General features: G+C 35.4%; 1 protein-coding gene across 10 annotated transcripts in view; it reads left to right on the plus strand.

Moving 5' to 3' along the window:
- Positions 1-21493, plus strand: part of RBBP8 (RB binding protein 8, endonuclease) — a 112851-nt gene that overhangs the window by 80624 nt on the left and 10734 nt on the right. For 6 of the 10 annotated variants that reach the window (XM_056823787.1, XM_056823790.1, XM_056823788.1 and 3 more), the window contains 7 exons: positions 227-353; positions 2892-2983; positions 7054-7168; positions 13667-13828; positions 15660-15791; positions 18685-18754; positions 21035-21131. In XM_056823787.1, the coding sequence (XP_056679765.1) occupies positions 227-353; positions 2892-2983; positions 7054-7168; positions 13667-13828; positions 15660-15791; positions 18685-18754; positions 21035-21131 (795 nt within the window). The remainder of the gene's footprint in view (positions 1-226; positions 354-2891; positions 2984-7053; positions 7169-13666; positions 13829-15659; positions 15792-18684; positions 18755-21034; positions 21132-21493) is intronic. The other 4 variants (XM_007487624.3, XM_056823793.1, XM_056823794.1 and 1 more) reach the window with 2 other exon arrangements.

Genomic DNA, 21493 nt, shown 5'->3' on the forward strand with positions numbered 1-21493 from the left:
AGGAATACATCTTTTCCACAATAAATCATCCCCAGATAAAAAAGTAGAACTACAAATAAAGGAAGAAATTCTGCCTTCAAAATCCCTCTACTTCCACATAAAGTATGGAGTCAGGGTGTCTTTTTGATGGCCTAAAGGTATATTATTGTGCTAGGTGTTCAGGGATTTGTTTCTCATTAATGTTTATGAATATCTTCCAGGTACTAATACTGTCATCTATTCTTAGGTTACTGGTGGTTATGAGCCAATAAAAATGAAAGGCAGGATGGGACATGGAGATTGTGAACTTACCTCAGTTCTTCAATTAAATCCTTGTAGAGTAACTAAAGCACAAACTTTGCAAGATAATCAAGGTATGTATATGTTGTCTACAGTGTATTTTCAGTTTCTTTTAAAAAATCATTGAAGCAAATGTAAATTTAAGTGAAAATAACAATTCTCATTTCATTTATATTAACTGAATTACAAGAAGTTATTTTATTAATTGTATTTTTATCTCATTTCCTACATTCAAAAATTGTTAGTTTTTAATATTTAGTTTTGATGCAGGACACTTCCTAACAAAATCCATCACAAAGTATATTTCCTGAAAATACTGATACCTACTCATTTTTACCACGTTTTCCATGATATTCTTGTTTTTTCTTTTATGTTCTCAACTGAACAGCAAGTAGTTTTTGAGCACCTATTAAGTGTCCTAGAAGGAACAGAACATTTCCAACCTAAGGAACTTACATTCTGGAGAGAGAGAGAGAGAGAGAGAGAGAGAGAGAGAGAGAGAGAGAGAGAATTCCAGATAGATGTCTTCTATGAATTGGCACTTCATGAAGAGGGGGTGCATTTGAATCATGGGAACAGCCTGCATAAAGACATGGCATGGGAGGATGGAATGTTGTATGGGAAAAACAGTGAAAAGGCTGGTCCAGCTGGAATGTATGTGATATAGGAGTAGACTCCAGGCAAAATTGTGAGGGGCTAAAAAAAGCCAGACAAAAGAGCTTGTATTTTATTGTAGAGGCAAAAAGGAGGTATTGGAGTATCTTCTGAAGCAGATGAGTAACCTTTTGGTTTGACCCTGAGTCTTGTCTGCCTTTGGTGAGGATATATACAGTGACCTATAATGCCCTCTTGAGGTTTTCTTGCCACTTTATTACTGGTTCTTCTCTCTGACTATTCCATTTCAGACTCCTTTGCTTGATATTCTTCCAGGTAGCATTTGCCCTCAGTGGTGGGTGCCCCCATTACTTTGTCTTGGATCTTCTTTTCTCATCTCTCAGTGCTATTTCACTTAATGATCTCATTAAGTCCCACAAATTCAATTATCATCTCTGCTTATAGTTAATATTGCCAGATTTAGGTATCCAGGTTTTACCTCTCTTACTAACAAGCAACCTTCTTATATATTTTTTATTTCATTTTTTTTCTTTACCAATTATATGTAACAAGTTTCCACACAAGTTTTTCTAAGTTTTATGATCAAACTTATCTCCTCCACTCCCTTTCCTTCCCCCTCCCAGTGCTGACTGTTTGGAGCAATTTGATCTGGGTTATACATGTATTATCATGCAAAATATATTTCCTTATTTTTTACACCCTTACCTTCTATCTTGGAATCAATACAATACTGTGTATTGATTCCAAGGCAGGAGGGTGATAAGGGCTAGGCAATAGGAGTTAAGTGACTTGCCCAGAGTTACACAGCTAGGAAGTGACTGAGGCCCGATTTGAGCCCAGGACCTCCCATCTCTACGCCTGGCTCTCAATCCACTGAGCTATCCAGCTGCCTCCCATATTGTTCATTTTTATAAGTGAGTAATCTTATAAAACAAGATCCCCAGAACATAAACCCAAATAAATTATTGAAAAATCATAAAATCGTATACTTTTCTCTGCATTCTGACTCTTCAACAGTTTTTTTTTTTCTGGAGGTGGATAGCATTCTTTACTAACAGTCTCATATTTCCAACTGCATGTCAATGTAGCCAAAAATGAATTCATTATTTTTCTTACCCATACCTTTCCTCTTATCAATCTCCCTAGTATTGAAGGCTCCACAATCCTCCCAGTCAACCAGATTCAAAACTTGGATGTCATCTTCAATTCTTCACACTCCCCCTCAGCCTCTCATATCCAGTTCTATTGATTCTCCCTTTCTAATATTTCTTTTATATGATCTTTCTTTTTGGATACTGCCCCTGTTTTGGTGCAGGTCCTAATTACTTCATATCTGAACAATTTCTGCAGCCTGCTAGGCAGTATCCATTTCAGTTCTTCTTTCACTCAGCTATTAAAATTGGTTTACCTTGTAAAGACATGGTTGCAAATTACAAGGCAATCAGTTTTTAACCAATCATTGTTGGTATCAGTTGCTAATATTAGTAGTATTACAAATATTTGAGGGCCATGCTCTTAGCATCTAAACCACAGAATGTTGATATTGTTAGGTATCAGAAGTATTATTACAAGCCTCTTTGTTTTTTCTTCTTACTTCTGATATCAGTAAGAATTAGGCAGATAGAGTTAGGGCTAGTCTTTATATATGCCTGTGCCCCTGACCACCAGAACCAAGGTGGAATCATATTCATATGTTGATTCCATTTCACAGAAACTTCTCTATGTTCCCTATTTATAGAGAGAAAATCTGAAGACACAAAGACAAATATAATTTTAGTAATTTCTTCTAGTAAGAGCAAGGTTTAAACTAGATTCTCCACTATAAAATATTTACAACACCAATATAGATTCTAACTTCACAAAATTCTAGTCTATAGTTTAGCTCTTTAGAGTTAACTATATTTCCAACTATAGACACACAGGTGAAATATGCTAGTTTTAAAGTGCTATAAGTTCATAATTCATATTTTAATTATGATTTTTTTTTCTTTTCTAAGATAAATCATCCTTAGAAAATATCCAGTGGAGTATAGATCCAGCAGCAGATCTTTCTCAATATAAAATGGATATTACTGTAATTGATACAAAGGTAAGTTAATGAAATGAAGGCATGTTTGCTACATTCTAGTCTACTAAAAAGAAAACTCATTTCTATATCTGTGACTCTTCTTTAACTATGTGACCACAGAAACCCAATTTCCCATTCCAATACTTTCTTTTCTGTTTGTACCTATACCTACTCTGTGATCTCATCATGATTATTTCAGTTCCCAAGGGCTCAAATAGCATCTGTATGTATGAGATAACTATCTATATATATCAGATCCTAGTCTGTTTTCTGAGCTACAGTCCCGTATGAGTATCTGATCACTATATATGTAGTTATCACAAACTTTTTTCTTTTTTAACCCCTACCATTCATCTTAGAATTAATACTTATATATTGGTTCTTAGGCAGAAGAATGGTAAGAGCTAGGCAATGAAGATTAAGTGAATTATCGAGGTTCACAGAGTTATCTGTGGAAATATCTGAGGCATCACAAACATATCTAAAAGGGAATTGATTTCTTTATTCCTATTGAGGCCACCAACATCACCCATTTTTGCAAATTTGGAGTCAACATTAACTCTTCACTCTCCCACTTTCTCTTCTTCCCACATGCCCCCATATAATAAGAAACCAGGTTTCATCAGTTCTACTTCTAAAGTATCTCACACCTCTATCCCCTTCTCTTCATGACACCTTAACTCAGGTCATATTGACCTTATAAACACTATTCTAAGAATCTCTTAGCTGAACTCCTAGTTTTTGCTCCTTTCAGTCCATCTTCTACACAGGTGCCAAAATAATTTCCTGATAATAGTCTGTTTAAGAATTTTCAATGGCCTTTGTCTCTGATAAAATAAAAATTCTATTTGACATTTAAGTTCTTAATTTGACTAGAAAGAGCGTTAGCTCTGGAGTCAGAGGACCTAGGTATAGATTTTGCCACTGATAATTATAACCTATATCACCTTGATCAACCCACTTAACATCCTTGGGCCTCACTTGCCTTATCTAGGAAATGAATTAAATGGCTTGTAAGCTCTTTTTCAGCTGTAAATTTTTGATGCTATGATTTACTTCATCTATTCTATTCCAATCAAACTTGCTTATTTGACATGTGAGACTGTGGATCTGAAGCTCAGAGAAATTAAGGGCTAAGAATTAAACCCAGGTCCTCTGACTTCAGAACCAGTACCTCCCACTATTCCACAATTCTGTTGCTCTAACTTGGTATATCTTTCCCTGCTTTCAACCATGTTTTTATATAAGCTGTCCCCCATATCTGGAATGCTTTCCTTAAACTGCTTTTTAGGATCCTTAACTTCCTACAAAACTCAGTTCAGTGTTGTTACCTATGGGAAAACTTTCCCAGTTAACCCTAGCTCAAAAGTTCTTTACCTCAGGCCCATGAGGTTTGTTTGTTTGTTTGTTTTTTTGTTTTTTAACCCTTATCTTCTGTCTTAGAATCAATATTTAGTATTGGTTCCAACATAGAAGAGTGATAAGGGCTTGTCAATTGGAGTTGAGTGTCTTGCCCAACATCACACAGCAAAATCCAGATTTGAGCCACCCAGCTGTCCTAGTCCATAAATTTAAAAATAATAATGTTCTTTTTTGATAACTACTTTTCGGTGTAATTGGTTTCCTTTGAAATCCTGTCTATTTTGCATTGAAAATCATTACTCTGAGGATTCCATATCAGTTTCACCAGATGTCCAAAGGGGCCCATGACACAACTAGGTTCAGAATCCTTACTGTTCCTGTTAATGCTCTCCTCAAATTCTTTTATCTACTTGTCTGAGTTCATGTTCTCTTTCCCCGTAGAGTACATACCCCTTGAGGTCAGAGATCATTTTTCATTTTTTTTTATCCTCACTATCTTAACACATGGAGAGAATTTAATAAATACTTATTCAATGAATGAATTTCTAAAATAGAAAAAAAAATAAGAGCCATGTGACTAAGTCAAGCTATTTCCATGAGTTTAATAAATTGGGTGACATGTGAAAGAAAAAATTGTAGTGTGTTAAAGAATCCTTGTGTTGAAAAAGCATAATGTAATTTTGCAAGTGAAATATTGATATAGAGCCCTAGATTTGGGGCCAAAAAACCTGGGCTCATATCCCACCTGAAACAACATCTGTGACTTAGGGAAGTCACCTATCTTTTCATGGCTGCAGTTGCCTCATTTCATGGGGTTGTGGATTTAGAGCTAGCAAAGCTCATCAGAAAGAGATCATCAAATACCAACCGCCTTATGGTTTTTTTGTTTGTTTGTTTTTCCCATTTGAATTAGTTTATTTAGTCAATTTAGAAAATTATTCCTTGGTTACAATAATCACATTATTTCTCTCCCTACCCTCCACCCACCCTTCCCACAGCTGACACGCAATTTCATTGGGTATTACTTGTGTCCTTGATCAGAACCCATTTCCATGTTGTTGATGTTTGCACTAGGATGTTCATTTAGTCTACATCCCCAACCATATTCCTTTGACCCATGTATTCAACAAGCAGTTGTTTTTCTTCTGTGTTTCTACTCCCACAGTGTTTCCTCTGAACGTGGTGTAAAGATTAAAATTTAGGGGAGATGGGGAGACTGAGGCAGGTAGAAATTAGTTTCTCTCTGCAAGGAATATATATTTTTTAGAGGTTTATTAAAGTTAAAGATTAAGAATATACAAGTAAGAAACATGTGCCTAGGCCAGAGGCCTAGACAAAATAACCTCACATCATGGAAGAGACGCCTCTGCTCCAAAAACGGAAGTCCAAAAAAGCCGAGCCCTTCAAAAGCCTTTGCTTAAATATCTTCTCGATCTCGGCCCAGGTGAGATTACAAGGCATTCTGGGGAAGTGGAGCAAAGGCTCATGGGGATTGTAGTCCTGTATTCGAGTCTATTTTTTACAGTGGATAGTGTTCTTTCTCATAGATCCCTCCATGTTGTTCAGGATCACTGCATTGCCACTAATGGAGAAGTCCATTGCAATCGATTGTACCACAGTGTATCAGTCTCTGTGTACAATGTTTTCCTGGTTCTGCTCCTTTCACTCTGCATCAATTCCTGGAGATTGTTCCAGTCCCCATGGAATTCCTCCACTTTATTATTCCTTTGAACAAAATAGTATTCCATCACCAACATATACCATAATTTGTTCAGCCATTCCCCAATTGAAGGGCATCCCCCCTTGCTTTTTAAAGAGAAATGAAATCTCAGAGAGAGTTTCCCAAATTCACATTGATATTAGAATTGACTTTTGAACCCTGCTTTTCTGATTCCAAATCTAGTGTTTTCCATGCTACTTTATGGGGAAAAGAATAGTTATTTCTACTACCTACTTCACAGAGTTGTTACAAATTAAGTATTCTGTAAAACTTAAAGAGAAAGATAAATGAACCATTTTTATTAGATCACAAAGTACCTATTTAATGTTTTAAACCCTTACTTTCTGTCATAGTAGCAACTAAGGCAGAAAGGCAAAGTCTAGGCAAACAGGATTAAGTGATTTGTCCAAGGTCACACAGCTAGAAAATGTCTGAGGAGAGATTTCAATCCAAGCCCTCCCACTCCAGATCCCACACTGTGCCACCTTGCTGCCCCACAAAGCCATGGTTTTAGAAAAATGCCTTTCATTAGTTCGTAAGATACATTTGTTAATAATACTTTAACTTTCAATTGACTTATCTTAAATGCTACAAATATAAAAGCTCAAAGCAAAAATCAGCAATGAAAATTTTTTCAACATTTTGTTTCATACTTGGGTTTCATGGCATTTTAGAAATTATTTTTAGTTTGTAAGACTGTATATGATTATTTTAGTTACTACAGACAATGTAGAAAAAGTAGGTTATATTCATTATGTTCTTGCTGCCTCTGACCTCTACCAGATTTTGAGGTAAATTAAAATGGATCAATAAGGCAAGGAAATCTTAGACTTTATGAGTAAAAAATACCTTTTACATGAATAGGTATTTATTTCTCGTGAAACCCAAAAGGCGTTTTATTCTCCTTTGAATTGTTAAGCAACGTTTCTGGCATAAATGTAAACTGTATGTATTTTGCAAGTTTAAAGAGATAATTGGTAAAAATGTGAATTCTTTTATATTTATTCAGGATGGTAGTCAATCAAGATTAGGAGGTGAGACTATGGACATGGATTGTACGTTGATTAGTGAAACTGTGCTTTTAAAAATTAAGAAGCAAGAGCAGAAGGAAGAGAAAAGTCCAAGTAAGGTTTGATTTTTTTTTTTTAAGGTAAAAGGCATTGTACAATTACATTCGTGTTGCTTGATCACAAGATGACAGCATTTGAGCTAGAAGGAACCATAAAGATCATCTGTTGTCCAGTCAGTTCATTTTACTATTGTGGAAAAATTGACCACTATAAACCTTCTTTATTTTCTGTTGGCTTATATATTCTCTCAATCATGTTCAAAAGAAAGTTTTTGGAAGTTCATCAAAGAACGATGTTTACATCTAAAATTGTTAAGAAATATCAGAAACTTTAGAATAATTCAAAAAGTGCTATAAAACTAGATATAAAACTAATATAAAACATATTAGAAGCATTAGTTTTTTGTAGATTAAACCAATGTTATAATATTCCTTTTTTTAAAAGCCTAATAGGGAAGGGAGCAAACATTTATTAATATCTTCTATGTGTCGAAGACTGTGCCAACTGCTTTACAAATACTATCTTATTTGATCTTTATAATAATCCTGGGAAATAGATGCTATTATCCCATTTTAAAATTGAACAAGCATGATTAGATAAAGAGAAAGTGGCTTAACTAGTAGATGTCTACAGCCAGATTTAAACTAGGGTCTTTCAGAGTCCAAACCAAATATTCTATTCATTGTGCCATTTGCAAGTGAGTCAGCATACACAAGAAGGTGCTACATTTCTTTATTCTTCCACTGCTATATTTCCCTACTAATCTAGAAGAGAGGAATAGCTATATATTAGAGATCCCCAAACTCCAATATGAAACTGGTTGACTCCTTCCCTGAAATGCTTTGATCTGCTGGAAGGGATGAGATAGAAAGATTTGCAATTATTACATCCTTTCCTGTACATTGTCATTTAAGCAAGTGGATCATTAAGAGGACAATGTGGCCAAACCTGACTGTTACTATCACCACCTCCACTACCATAGCTTCCCTCTGCTCAGGGACTCCCAAACATCTCAGACAGAAGGACAAGAAGAGCTATGTGGGGGAAACTGTATTCTTGCCATCTCTTCAATATATTGGTAAAGAATAGAAAGGGTTACGGCTACTTACTGGGCCTTTGGGGGGGGAGGGCCTGAAGGTCTACCAGATTCCACCTAATTGTTTATTTATGTCTTCTACTATAGGCAGAAGAAACAAGCCACTAGAATCTTGTTCTGCCTTCTTATGTTCCCTCATATCTCACTTGTTATCTATCCAAACTATCTCCCTGAGCAAGTCAGGATTTTTACATATATAACATTTGCTTATGTCCACAACTATGTCTCTTACTAGAGAATAGCCAAGGGCAAAAGATGTGTCAAGCTGCCTGAGCAGAAGGCCAAGTAACTATTTTAAAATCTTTATTTAAAAGATGATTGTATAATGAGAAAAACAGAGTTTTCATAATGTCATTTTGGGATTTGAATGATCATTTTGACTCTGTCATATAAAAACACTATTTACTATATAGCTACAGAAAGGTTAAGTGATGGATGGAAGCTTCAGGGAGACAAATTTTGGTGTGATATAAGAAGGAACTTTCCAAATAGAGTTGTCCAATAATCAAAAAATGAAGTTAAGTATTAAACTCTCCATCACTGGGCATGTTTAAACACTGTAAGGGATGATGCACACAAGAATCTTACATTTAGTGAGAGCTTGACTTTAGTAATCTCTAAAGTATAATATATTTCTTGATAGTCAGAATATGAATATGCATGTTTACATAATAGCAGTCTTCATGATTTTATGTATCCAAAAATATATCCATCTTATTTATTATTGTTGAGTTGTTTCAGCCCTGTCCAGCTCTTCACAATCCCATTTGGAGTTTTCTTGGCAAAAAAACTGGACTGGTTTTCCATTTTCTTCCCCAACTCTTGAGTCCAACAGGATAAAGTGATTTGCCTAGGGTCCCATAGCTAGTAAGTGTCTTGGGCTGAAGTCAAGCTCAGGTCTGGCCCTTGATTATACCACTTAGCTGCCCCTTTTTAATGTTATACCAGTCTGTATTTCATTAGACTTTTCTCTACCCTGTAACATATTTTATTGCCACTTTAGGATGTTAAAAAATATTTTTAACATTAATCAAGCATCTGCCAGGAGTTTATTTGGTTCAAGTTTCTTGTTCAACCTTATCTGAAAATTTTAAGCACAGTTACTTTTGACTTTTTCGTTGAATGAAGACCATTCGAGAAATATTATCAACTGTGTTTGAATTGGAAATAGAACATATTGGTCTATGTTTCAATTTTTTCCCCATTTTCATTTTTATAAAATGTAACTTTAAGAAACTGTATTTTTAAAAACTACCCCATGTCTGCACTTAGAATAATTTTTTTTGAAGAAGCAAATTAAAGGTAAATTTGAAAACCATCTTCTAAACACTAATAATTAAAGAATTGCAGTACAACACTGAGATATGGCCTCATATCTATCAGATTGGCTAACCTAACAGAAAAAGTGAAAGATTTGCTTGGGGTGATGTAGAAAAACAGGGACATTCATGCACAGTTGGAGTTATGAACTGGCCCAACCATTTTAGGGGGAAGTTAAGTGACACAGTAGATAGAATGTCAAGCATGAAGTCATCTTCCTAAGTTCACATTTGACCTCCAACACCTACTCATTGTGGGACACTGGGCAAGTCTCCTAACTGCTTGCCTCTCAGTTTCTCCTCTGCAAAATAAGTGGAGAAGGAAATGACAAACAGATCTTTGCCAGGAAAACCCCAAATGAGTTCACAAAGAATCATATATTACTGAACAACCACCAAGCATTTTGGAAGAATATTTGGAACTATGTCCAAAAGGGCTATAAAACTGGGCATATCCTTTAACCTAGAAATACCACTGCTACATCTCTACTTCAAAGAGGTAAAATGGAAAAGACCCATATATAGATAAATATGTCTAGCAGCTCTTTTTGTGGTAGCAAAGAATTGGAAATTGAAGAGATATTCATTAATTGGGGATTAGCTTAATGAGTATGTATGTATATACACAATGTGTGATTGTGATGGAAATACTATGATGCTATAAGAAGTGACAAGTGTGATAGTGAAATCACTTTTTTTTTTAAACCCTTACCTTCCGTCTTGGAGTCAATACTGTGTATTGGCTCCAAGGCAGAAGAGTGGTAAGGGCTAGGCAATGGGGGTCAAGTGACTTGCCCAGGGTCACACAGCTGGGAAGTGTCTGAGGCCAGATTTGAACCTAGGACCTCCCGTCTCTAGGGCTAGCTCTCAATCCACTGAGCTACCCAGCTGCCCCCTGAAATCACTTTTAAAGACTGGTATATATATTAATTTAAGGTAGCCAAGGAATTCAGCTATGTAATTCCTAAATAAAACACTCAAGTCAGCTGCCAACTTTTTTTTATGATGTTTTAATTACAAACAGGAAGAAGAAAGTATTAGAGGGAGAGAGAGAGGGAGAAAGAGAAGGAAAGAGATTTAAATACCCACTCTGCTCAGGCTGAGCCAAAGCGGGCTTTAAGGCCCTGGATAGCCAAGGCAAGGAAAGAGATCAGTCCTTATCACTCACATGACCAATCTGGAGAAAAACAGTCCGCAGGCTCCTCCAACTCCAAGCACCAGCCTCCCACTGCCTCTAGCCCTCCTCACAGAAAGTCACAAGAACTCCAGAGGTTGTTCTCTACCTCATTTCCTGCGTCTCACATGTGCCAATGGTGGCTCTAGCTTGACCTAGGACCGCCCAGAGGTCTGTCCTTTTTGCACATGTCTGTTGAAGGCTATATTCTCAAATAATTAAATCTTGAGTTTTGCTGCAGCCCTTCCTAATCTTGTTACCCTGAGTAGGGTGGAGATTGTAGTTTCCAAGACCTGATTCTGTTATTCCAAGTATCTCTATTGTTATTGATCAGGAAATAGCTAAATTCCATCTTCTAAAGAATGGTCTGAATAGGGTGGAGTAGTTTTGAAATTCAAAATAGGGAGACTGACTGTCAAAACAGAAAAAACTTGGGAAACTTACATGAACTGATATAATGTGAAGTCAGCAGAACCAGGAGAAAATTGTACCCAGTAACATCAGTACTTTAAGTGATCAGCTGGGAAAGATATATTCTGATCAAGGCGGTGATCCACTACAAGTTTTACAGGACTCATGATGAAAAATTCTATCCACCTCCAGAAAGAAAACTCTGAATGAAGAACTCTTGAGTGCAGATTGAAGCATATTTTCTTTCACTTTATTTTTCTTGCTTTTTTTTTTCCCTTTTACAACATTTAAAACATAATGGGGATATGAAAATATTTTGTATTACTTCACATGTATAGTGGGTTTGGTATTTCTGGCCTTCTCAACTAGATAGGAGAGGGTCAAGAGGGAGGGAAAGGATTTGGAAATGAAACCAAGTTTAACTTTCTACATTAAAAAATAAAGCAGATGAAAATATACACGTTACCTCAATTCTGACAAACAGCTGGGAAGCAAGTGACCTTTTTGTTCAGCCAACATACGTGTCTTAAATAGGAGCTGAGCAAGGACAAGGAACTAGTAGTACTAGAATAGGAAGTTTAAAACAATGAAACCAAAATGCTTTGGAGATTCAATGTTTTCAATAATTCCAAATTGTTTGATGATAAAAATGATCCTTTCTAACATTAATATTGATACTAATAACAAACAGTTTCAGAAGAATTAACTTTACAGTTAAGCCAGAGGGCAGTGGAAAACTGATGAGCACAGGCTGGTTGTAGCATGTTATCAGCAATGCTCTGTGTTCAGAAATTGATATAAAAATATGTTATAGCTTGAAATAGACTTAGGATGCTTATGCAGCAAGAATGTTAGTAAGGAAGATAGTTTATTGGAATATTGGACCCAAAAAAATAAAGGAACAAGAGAAACCTCTCCTACCTTGGAATGATTTCTATATGGTATAAACCTTAAAATTTCTTAGACTTACAAATGTTGGAAATTTCACCATTGGGAAATTTCATACTTGAAAAATTTCCTACTGATAGTCTATTGGAATGTGAACCCCCCCTTGGCATGGGAGGGTCCTTCTCCTCCCTACTTAAGATTACTTTAGGACAGAAACCTTTTGCTGAACAATGGAAAGGGCTTTGACCTATGCTTAAGCATAAAACAGGAAGTTCTTTGAGTCATGATTGATTTTAGAATTGATACAATAGAGATACTTGGAATGACAGAATCAGGTCTTGGAACTTACAATCTCCACCCTACTCAGTCCTAACAGGATTTAGGAAGGGCTGCAGCATAGATCAAGATTTAATTATTTGAGAATATGACCTTCAACAGACATGTGCAAAGCCACAGACCTCTGGGCGGTCCTGGGTTAAGGTAGAGCCACCATTGACACAGGGAAGACATGGACAGTGATTGGTAGATGTGAGAACTGAGGGGAGGGAACTTGGATGGTTTCCTTAAAGATAGTGGGGTCTGAGGACTGAGGGGGTGGTTGGAGAGGTTTTGCTCTGAGAGGTTGTGCTCTGAGAAGCTGGCTCTGAAGGAGGCTGGAGGTGGAGGCCCCTGAGACTGTTTCTCCATTTTGGTCACGTGAGTGATAGGGACTGATCTCTTTTCTTTGCCTCAGCTATCTAAGGGCTTGGGCTTTTTGGCCCAGCCTAAACAGAGGGGGTATTTAAGCCCTATTCCTCTCTCTCTCTCTCTCTCTCTCTCTCTCTCTCTCTCTCTCTCTCTCTCTCTCTCTCTCTCTCTCTCTCTCTCTCTCTCTTCTCTCTCTCTTCTCTCTTCTCTCTCTCTTCTCTCTTCCTCCTGTTTGTAATTAAACTCCATAAAAGGTTGACTGCTGACTTGAGTTTTCATTAAGGAATTACATAGCTGAATTCCTTGGTGACCTTAAATTAATATATATCAATATTTTAAAGTGATTTCCTTGTCACAATGGAAGACATATAGGAGAACATGATGATAAGAAGACTTGAAGGAAATACCTAACCTCATTTTAAAATCTCAGGTCTACCAACATGCATCATACATGAGCTCTAATAATTTAGTATTTGATTGTGTCTTTAATCTCCTTCATTTGGAAGTTCTTTCCATTGATGCAGAAAGTTTGTTACACATCTGAGCCTGCCCATCCTATGTGACTCTTGACCAGGACCACCTTTAAGTTTGCCATAGAAGGTCCATCTAACAGGATGGAGACCATCTTTTCTTTCATATGACATCACAAGTGTACTAGTGGATGACACACATCCAATTTATTAGATATTCCTTTTATACTTGTTCTTCAATTCTTCATTGTTATGCACTAAAATTTACTCACACCAGCTAGCCTCATAACTAGTAATTTAAAGAGAAAAAAGTTAAAATCTCAAATTTTTATAGCCATCCTTATAAGAAAAAATGAAATTACTTGAGATATTTTATAGCCTTATTACAAAACTTTGGGCTCTTTTGTAAATATGTGATATAACTCCATGGCATTGAGAGTTTGTGTGTCTTGCCCCTTATGTTTATATATTAAACATTGTTTATTGCCTGAAAAAAATCTTTTTCAGAGCAAGAAAGAAAAATGAATGATAGCTTAGCTGAATTGTTTGATCAGACAACACATGAAGAATATGAATCCTATTTGGCAAATTCTTCTCCACTATGTGAGCAAGAAGAAAATCTCCATGTAGAAGATGATGAATTATCAGTTGCTACAAAGAAACTAAACAGTAAGTGTGTTATTCCTCTGAAGTGAGGAATTTTTTTTTCCTTTTCCTCCTTTAATCAGCTGTTCCATAAGAACTGGAGTGCAACCTTTTCAATTAGGATATGACCTGTTGGAAGCTAATGTGCTAATTAAATAATCATTTTAATTAAAAGTCGTGTATACTGGTCCATTGAGCTGTTGATTTCACTCCTCTCATGTGAATTGATTTTTAAAATAACTGAAAATTTCATGTCGAGTATAATTAAATTAATAGTTGTTATAGAGTAGAAAGGGCAATGGGGAGAGACTTAGGAAAAATATGAGCAAATAATTTAGACTTGTCTTCTATTTTAGACACTTTTAAATTAAAGTAATTAGAGTTTCAGGTAGATTTAAAATCTTTTGGGTGATATTTACATAAGTGGGGTAGCTGTTAAAGGAGGAATATTGTACTTAAATGAAATTATAGGTAGGTAGTCTGGTTGGAATTTTCTAAGGCAATGGAGCTACAATCTATTTTGGAATCAGACCAATGTGAATCATTTCTCAATTTTAAAATCACAGCTATTCAGGCAAGACCTTTGTTAAGCTTTTCTGCCTAGAAGAACAATCCAAAGGTAGTGTGGATACCAATGGGTTCATCTTTTTTAAAGAAAAGACTCTTTCACAAGTCAGAGTTAATTAATGGTTTCTTTTGCATAAGATTTCTCTCTAAAACCAGGCAGGCATAATCACTGAGATACATGCTAGCTCTTATGTGAACAAGAAAGAGCTCATAGCAAGGTATCCAACCTCACTTAATACAAATTTTCTAAATAAATGATTGAGAACATACTTAAGCTCCAATAACATTTTGAAGACTGAAAGTAAATTCATGCCTAATTGGGGGGTTGGAGGGGTGGAAACATTAGAGGGGAGGGGAAAGAGCAAGATAGAATTAAAGACATTCTGAAGTCTTAATTTTCTCCAAAAAAAAGATAAATCAGTAGGTGTCATCTAATTTAAAGATAACTTGCATCCTAGAAGTTCATTTTTAAGACATTTGTTTGAAACTCAAAACATGTTTTCCCATAGAAATACAGGGCAGTTTTCAGACCATACCACAAAAGCTTATATAAACTTATATAGCTCATATTTCTATAGTGCAAAGAAAAGGAAAATAAGTCCACAGGCTTGACAAAACTTAAATTATCTATAAATGTTTTCTTAAAAACAGCACTTGAAAGCAGGCTGTTCAAGGGTGGTTATCCTCATTTGCCTGAGGAGTCAAGCCCAGAGATAAGTGAGGTGACTTCCAAGTTCACCTATCTAATAAATTTGGGATTCCAGTTCAGGGTTTTTCACAAGTTTTTAGACTGGCCTGATGATTTCATTGTTAGGGAACTCCCAAAGTAGGAAATTCTCTCCCTCATCCCAGGTCTATATCCCTGATAATTATCGTCTTAAGAGAATTACCGAGAGCCTTGATATCAAATGCAATAAGAAATGTGAACCATAAACTGTATGGATGGATCCCTGGAGACCCCCCATATTAACTTAGAAAAACCACATATTAGTATTATCTGTGTTTTATTGGTTTTTACTTTTTTTTTTAAATATTTCCCAATTATATTTTGATTTGTACTACACTCAGAGTGCCACAGGCCTGAGCCATGTGTTTAACACCTCTGGCCTTGAGCATTGAGAAGCTAAAATAACTTGCCCAGTCAGTTGGGTGGCAGAAGCAAATCTTGACCTCAGGTCTACCTTGCTTCAAAACTAGCTTTCTATCCACTATTCCATGCTGCACCTTACAGTTCATTTCATAGTAATGCCAAATAGCCTGAACACTGTAACATTTATTTTTTAAATAGGAAAAGTCATTCAGAGTTTCTACTTTGTGCTGCAATTAAAAACTGCTTTATTCTCTTTTAACCCAACAAGTAGAAGAAATGGGGATCATTGCTCTGGGCCAACTGGTAATATCTCAGGCTTCTCATTTGTATGTAAGTTGATGACTACAAAGACTTGCTTTGAGTTTTAGAAAATGCCTATCTTAAGACATTTGGTATGTGTGCCTTGGACACAAATGGCCACTTCATTTAGCTATAAAAAGGAAAGTCAAAAATTAGGTCATTTGTCCAAGATGTAGAATACAGAAGTTGTCTGATATTTGCATTTACAGAAAAATACATTGTCATAAATTGATGCAAAGCTAGGGAAGTAAAAAAAAATGTTATTTCAAACAAGTACTTTAAATATTTTTCCTTTTGGTTAGTATTTATGCCCAGTTAACTTATCCCATCTTTTAAAATAATAATTTGGTATAGGCATCTGATAGAATTTGTTAAACCATATAAATTTCCCATTTGTGATACTATGAAGCTTCTATAGACATCTCACTTACATACCATTGCCAATATCTCAGCTTCTTGTTTCATCATTTTTCCTATGACCCACTCAAATGGTATTTAAACCTTTTTTGTGGAGGATAAACCTTTGGGAAACTCAGTATGCACACACACGTGTGTTTCTATGTATTTACAAACCTTTTTATATCAGTGGTAACAAATACCACTAAAGTCTGAAAAAAAGACTTTTATCTTTTCCTTTTACCACTATAATTCTGAAGAATGATTTATAGTCAATGCTGTCATTTATTATTTGTGGGGGGAGGCAGAGAGGGGTTCCACTATACTTGGCAATCTGGCTTCTACTCATATTATTCTTAGTTTCTTTTTCAAGGTTATGAATGAACCTCTCTGTGTGGTTATTAACATTGTTTACCACTCTTTAAAAAACTCATATCTTCTGTCTTAAAATTGATAAGTATCACAAGGCAGAAGAGGGTAAGGATTAGGCAAACAGTTAAGTGACTTGCCCAGAGTCACATAGCTAGAAAGTATCTGAGGCCAGATTTGAACCCAGGACTACTTGTCTCTAGGTAGGCCTGGCTCTCTATCCACCGAGCCACCTAGCTGCCCCTCTTTCTTGCCTTTTATGATACTATATACTACTTATTTCTGATGAAATCAAATTGGAATGGTTAGAGCAAGATTTAGAATCAGAACCCATGAGTTTGAGAACTGTCACCGCCACTCACTAGGTATGGCAACCTAAGGCAAGTATCCTCAACTACCTCTAAGTGTACTCTCTATATATGAGGAGAGTACATTGTATATCTTCAAGGTCCTTGTCAGCTGTAATATACTTCCACAGTTTTAGTTGTTCCCCATCTGACTGCCCTGTTTTTTTCCCTTGCTATATATATATATATATATATATTTGTCCTTTTGCCCCTTAATGTGGGTTACTACAAAGCTCAGTCCTTGGCCCTCTGCCTTTTATGTACATTCTATTCCTAAATCTGTTATTTACACTTAAAGCTGTGTCACTTCTACTGAAATAACACTCAAATTCTAATCACTAAACTTTCTGAGCTCTAGAAGTGCCTACTAAACATTTCAATTTAAGCCGCTTGCTTCACCTTACACTCAAAAATCTCGCCAGTTCTTTTTCCTATCCAGTGTTTCAGTCCCTCTTTCAGTTAGGGATAATAACAATGCTTACATTGTTTAGACTCATCGTCTTGTGCCTAAACCTGTCGTTCTGTTTTATACACTACTGCCAGAATTAAACTTCTGAAAGTATCACTTTGCCCATTCTTGACGATAAATTTGATAAAAGTCATATCACTCAAAAACCTTCAGTAGCTCTCCCTTACCTAAAGAACAAAGTCCATACTCCTTAGATTATCATTCAAAGCCCTCTGCCATCTATTTCTTTATTCTTTTATCTCCCCTCTTCCCTTCCCTACCCTTCCCTTCCCTTACATAAGAACCCTTACCTCCAAACATCTTCATTTTCCCTCCTTATTACTGACTCTGCATCTATAATCTGATTCCCTGCTGCTTCCATCTTTCCTGCCTTTTCTCCTCCTCTTCCATTTTCTGTCTTCAAGGCCCAATTTAATTATATTACCCTCTGAAACTTTCCTTAGCTTCCCATCTTGATATCTCTTCAGAATTTCTGTTGTTTTTATCTACTTTTCTTTCCTTAGAAATGGAATTGTGCCATTGAAAAGAACACTAAAGATAATTAGTGCAAAGGTCATCATTTTAGATTATATTATTAATTTTTAAAAATAATTTGCCTTTTCCACCTAATTAGATCATATACTTTGAGAATAAACGCCTTATGTTAGACCTCTTTGATTTCCCATGCCTAATGTAATGTTTTAAACATTAGGGATACAATAACTTTGTTAATTATGATGATGGTGATTGACTCTCTAAGGGAAGGAGTATGACTTTAATATTAAGCTTTCAATTCAGGGTCCATGAGCTTTGATCTTTGTCCTGTTATTAATTTTTCCTGTGTACTTTATGAAAGTCTTTTATTTTTTTTTTCTCCTTTTAAGCAGAATATGTCAGTTCTGGTCTGGGAAATAAAGAGGTAGTGTTTTTTCTACTTCCAAAGAGGTTATAGTAAAAAATGATATATTAAATTTATGGAGTTCTCCCTAGGGTTCTAACTCTTTTACATATACTTTCTGATTTCAGCTTATTGAGAATACTGAAATAGGCACAAGAAATATTGCTATTCCTATTTTGCAGACACAAAAGGAACCAAGCCATAGGAATTTGAATTCTCTTGTACTTGCATGAGGCCATGCCACCCAATCAAGTTGACAAATAGGAGGCAAAGACCTGGCTCTGCCACTTACCTACTTTCACAAGCTGGGAAAAGTCACTTAACATCTCTAAGTCTCATCTGTAAAATGAAGTGATTGAATTCAGTAGCATTATCAGTCCCTTCTAACTCTACGGCTAGGAGTTATATGAATTTCGTCTAACTTCCATAATCACTTTATGAAAAATGTATTGGTTTTTTTGGCAGGTCATGAAGATATACCTGATAAAGTCAAACAAAAAGCATTTGTGGAGCCTTACTTTAAAGATGATGAAAGGTAATTTATCTTGATGGACATGGTTAATGTTAGAGGGTAATTGTAAGGATTGCCAAACTATCATTTAGAAAGAACATTGTCTTGAACTGCTAAAAGTCATTACTTAGAAGAGATGGGATCTCATTTCATGTCAGCATTATGAAGAAGAAAGGTCATGCAGAGAAAAGGAAATAACTTTATAGGAAAGAAAGTGTTTATTACTTTTTACATTGGCAGTAGTTCTCTATTTCATTTTGGTACCAGCCGTTTTATTTGATTTTATTTCAAACTTGAAATACTGCTTTTGTAAGGTTATCAAATTATACAAAAATTTGTCTGATATTTTCTCCAGGATTGTAGTCTTTATGGATTTTAAATTCTGCTTTTTAACCTTTAGTAGCATGATTGTGTGTTCTGATATCTCTATTCTACGTTTTGTTAAAAATTAAAATTCATTAATCCTTAGTGTTTGCATAGTTCACATTTGATATATGTATGTGTATGCATACATATATATGATCATATTTCTGCCTTTTAGTTCATAGACTATTTCTCTTGAAAGGGGGGAAAACCTGATATGCATTGTTAAAAAGAAAATAAGCAGTTTAAAAATATAAAATGCATATTAAAAATAACTTTAATATCTATGTTATTGACAATAAGCAAAGAATTTCAGACAGCTATCTATAACTTCAGGAACTTAAAAGGGGCATAGCTACTGTGGAGTCCAGGTGCCCAGGAGAGAAGGGGATGAGGAGCCTTCAAGGGACGTGGAGGCTCAGAGAGACAAATGTTGCTACTAATTCTGTTCCTGGGAATACCAGCAAATTCCATTTCAAGAGTAGACTAGGATAGAGGAACAGGAGGAAAGCAGTGGTCACAAGCTTGAAAAATCTACTATGGTTAAAGTTTTGCTCTCTTAGTTAAGGATATCTTTCAAGTTACCTAGTGGTGGAGCCCAGGGTTTTTCTTTAAGGCATCACTGTATATTCCTTGAAAGAAATGAGTAAGAATAACTGAGATCATAGTGCTTAAGGTTTGCAAAGAGTTTTCCATACATTTGGCCTGTATAGCAGCCCCATGAGGGCAAGTACCACAGGAATTGTTATCTCCATGTTAGAGATAAATGAACTAAGACTCAGAAGTCAAGGCACTTGTCTGTGATCACAAGTAATAAGGGTCAAAAATGAGATCTGAATACGATTCTTGATTCCAACAATCTGTATGCTAAGGTCTAGCTGTGATAGATGTATTCCTTGACCTCTGTTCCTCATTCTTAAACTGTTCTGAACTATCAAGAATCTAGGACCTGGAAAAAAAATTCAAGAGGTTTTATAACCAAACTAGGAACAATTGGAAAATAATTTTGAGAGTAAAGTTCTTGCTTAATAGATGTCTATTAGCCTAAGTGTAGAATTGGATATTAGTGCCTTATTTTTATGAACTAGATGCTATTTGAGTTGTGTGAAAATTGACTCTGTAATCAAATTATGTTTTGAATGGAACTAGGAATTCACTTTTAAATATAATTTTTTTTGTAATGTGAAGCCAATTCTTCATTCATCATTTGATTTTTCATATGTTGGTTTCTTTAAGTACTTTATATTTTATACTTTTGTGTTCATGGATTACTTTTTTTCCTCCAAAATAACACAACAGTGGCTTTTAGATACTCTGGTGTTCCCTGAAGTGGAACCCTTTTTTTGCAGGAGAAGATATAAGTATTTTAATATTTGAGTTCTATTATTTTAAAGAATTCAAAAGAAGGTAATATTTCCTTCCACACAAAAAAAAGTGTTTAGTTAAGCCTTATTAGATATTTAGGAACATTTAAACTATATTTTAAATTTGTAGAGTATGTATGGTTACATTGCTTTAGACACAATATTCTCTTTACCTGTAATGGGGAGCTCCAATGCCAGGTTTTAGATTCTTTTAAAATACTTAATCATTGCCTTTACTTTGAGGGATAAATAGGAAAGGATAGCATCAGTATTGTTTTTTCCCATAATAGTACTATGATGCCTGGAAGGAGAAATGAGTTCTTCCTTTGAAGCAAAAAGAGAAAATAAAAAGGAATGTTTGGATTTTGCTAGGATTGTTTTATTTTGTTCTCTTTTCTCAAAGGTTTTCTAAGCAAATCAGGTAACATTTAAAGCATTTTGCAAGCTATATAAAGTACTGTAAAAATATCCATTATTATTCCTCAAAATTGAGGCGTTTGTGGTGTCACCACTGACTAAGCTGTTTGAAGTAAATATTAAAATATAATTATAAGTGCTATCTGATTTTTTTTTTCAGAAAGACCACATTACAAAATTTCCCTCACATTGAGGTAGTACGGAAAAAAGAAGAGAGGAGAAAATTACTTGGACACACATGTAAAGAATGTGAAATTGTAAGTAAACACTTTATCTCCATTGTTTGCCACCCCCCCCCCAAAAAAAAATGATTGATCCTAGTCATATTTTGCTAGAAGTTCTAACCCTGTTTACAAATTTGTGAAAGTAACTAAGTACTGAAGAAAGGAAAAATAAAGTATTTGAGACAGTATCCTGGAGGGACTAATAGATGGAAACCCAGGCTCTAAGCCCTAACTGCTGTGAACTAAGAAACTAAAACATTATTTCTTGTTACTGTAAAAGTTATATTAAAGTCTCTAGTAATAGAAATATTATATTTTATGAGGTTTATTAAGATTATTAGAAATCAAGGATATAAAATAATAAAACATGTGTCTAGGGCTGATTAGCCCATTCA

The sequence above is a fragment of the Monodelphis domestica genome, chromosome 3 (assembly GCF_027887165.1).
Source record: "Monodelphis domestica isolate mMonDom1 chromosome 3, mMonDom1.pri, whole genome shotgun sequence".
Classification (NCBI taxonomy): Eukaryota; Metazoa; Chordata; class Mammalia; order Didelphimorphia; family Didelphidae; genus Monodelphis; species Monodelphis domestica.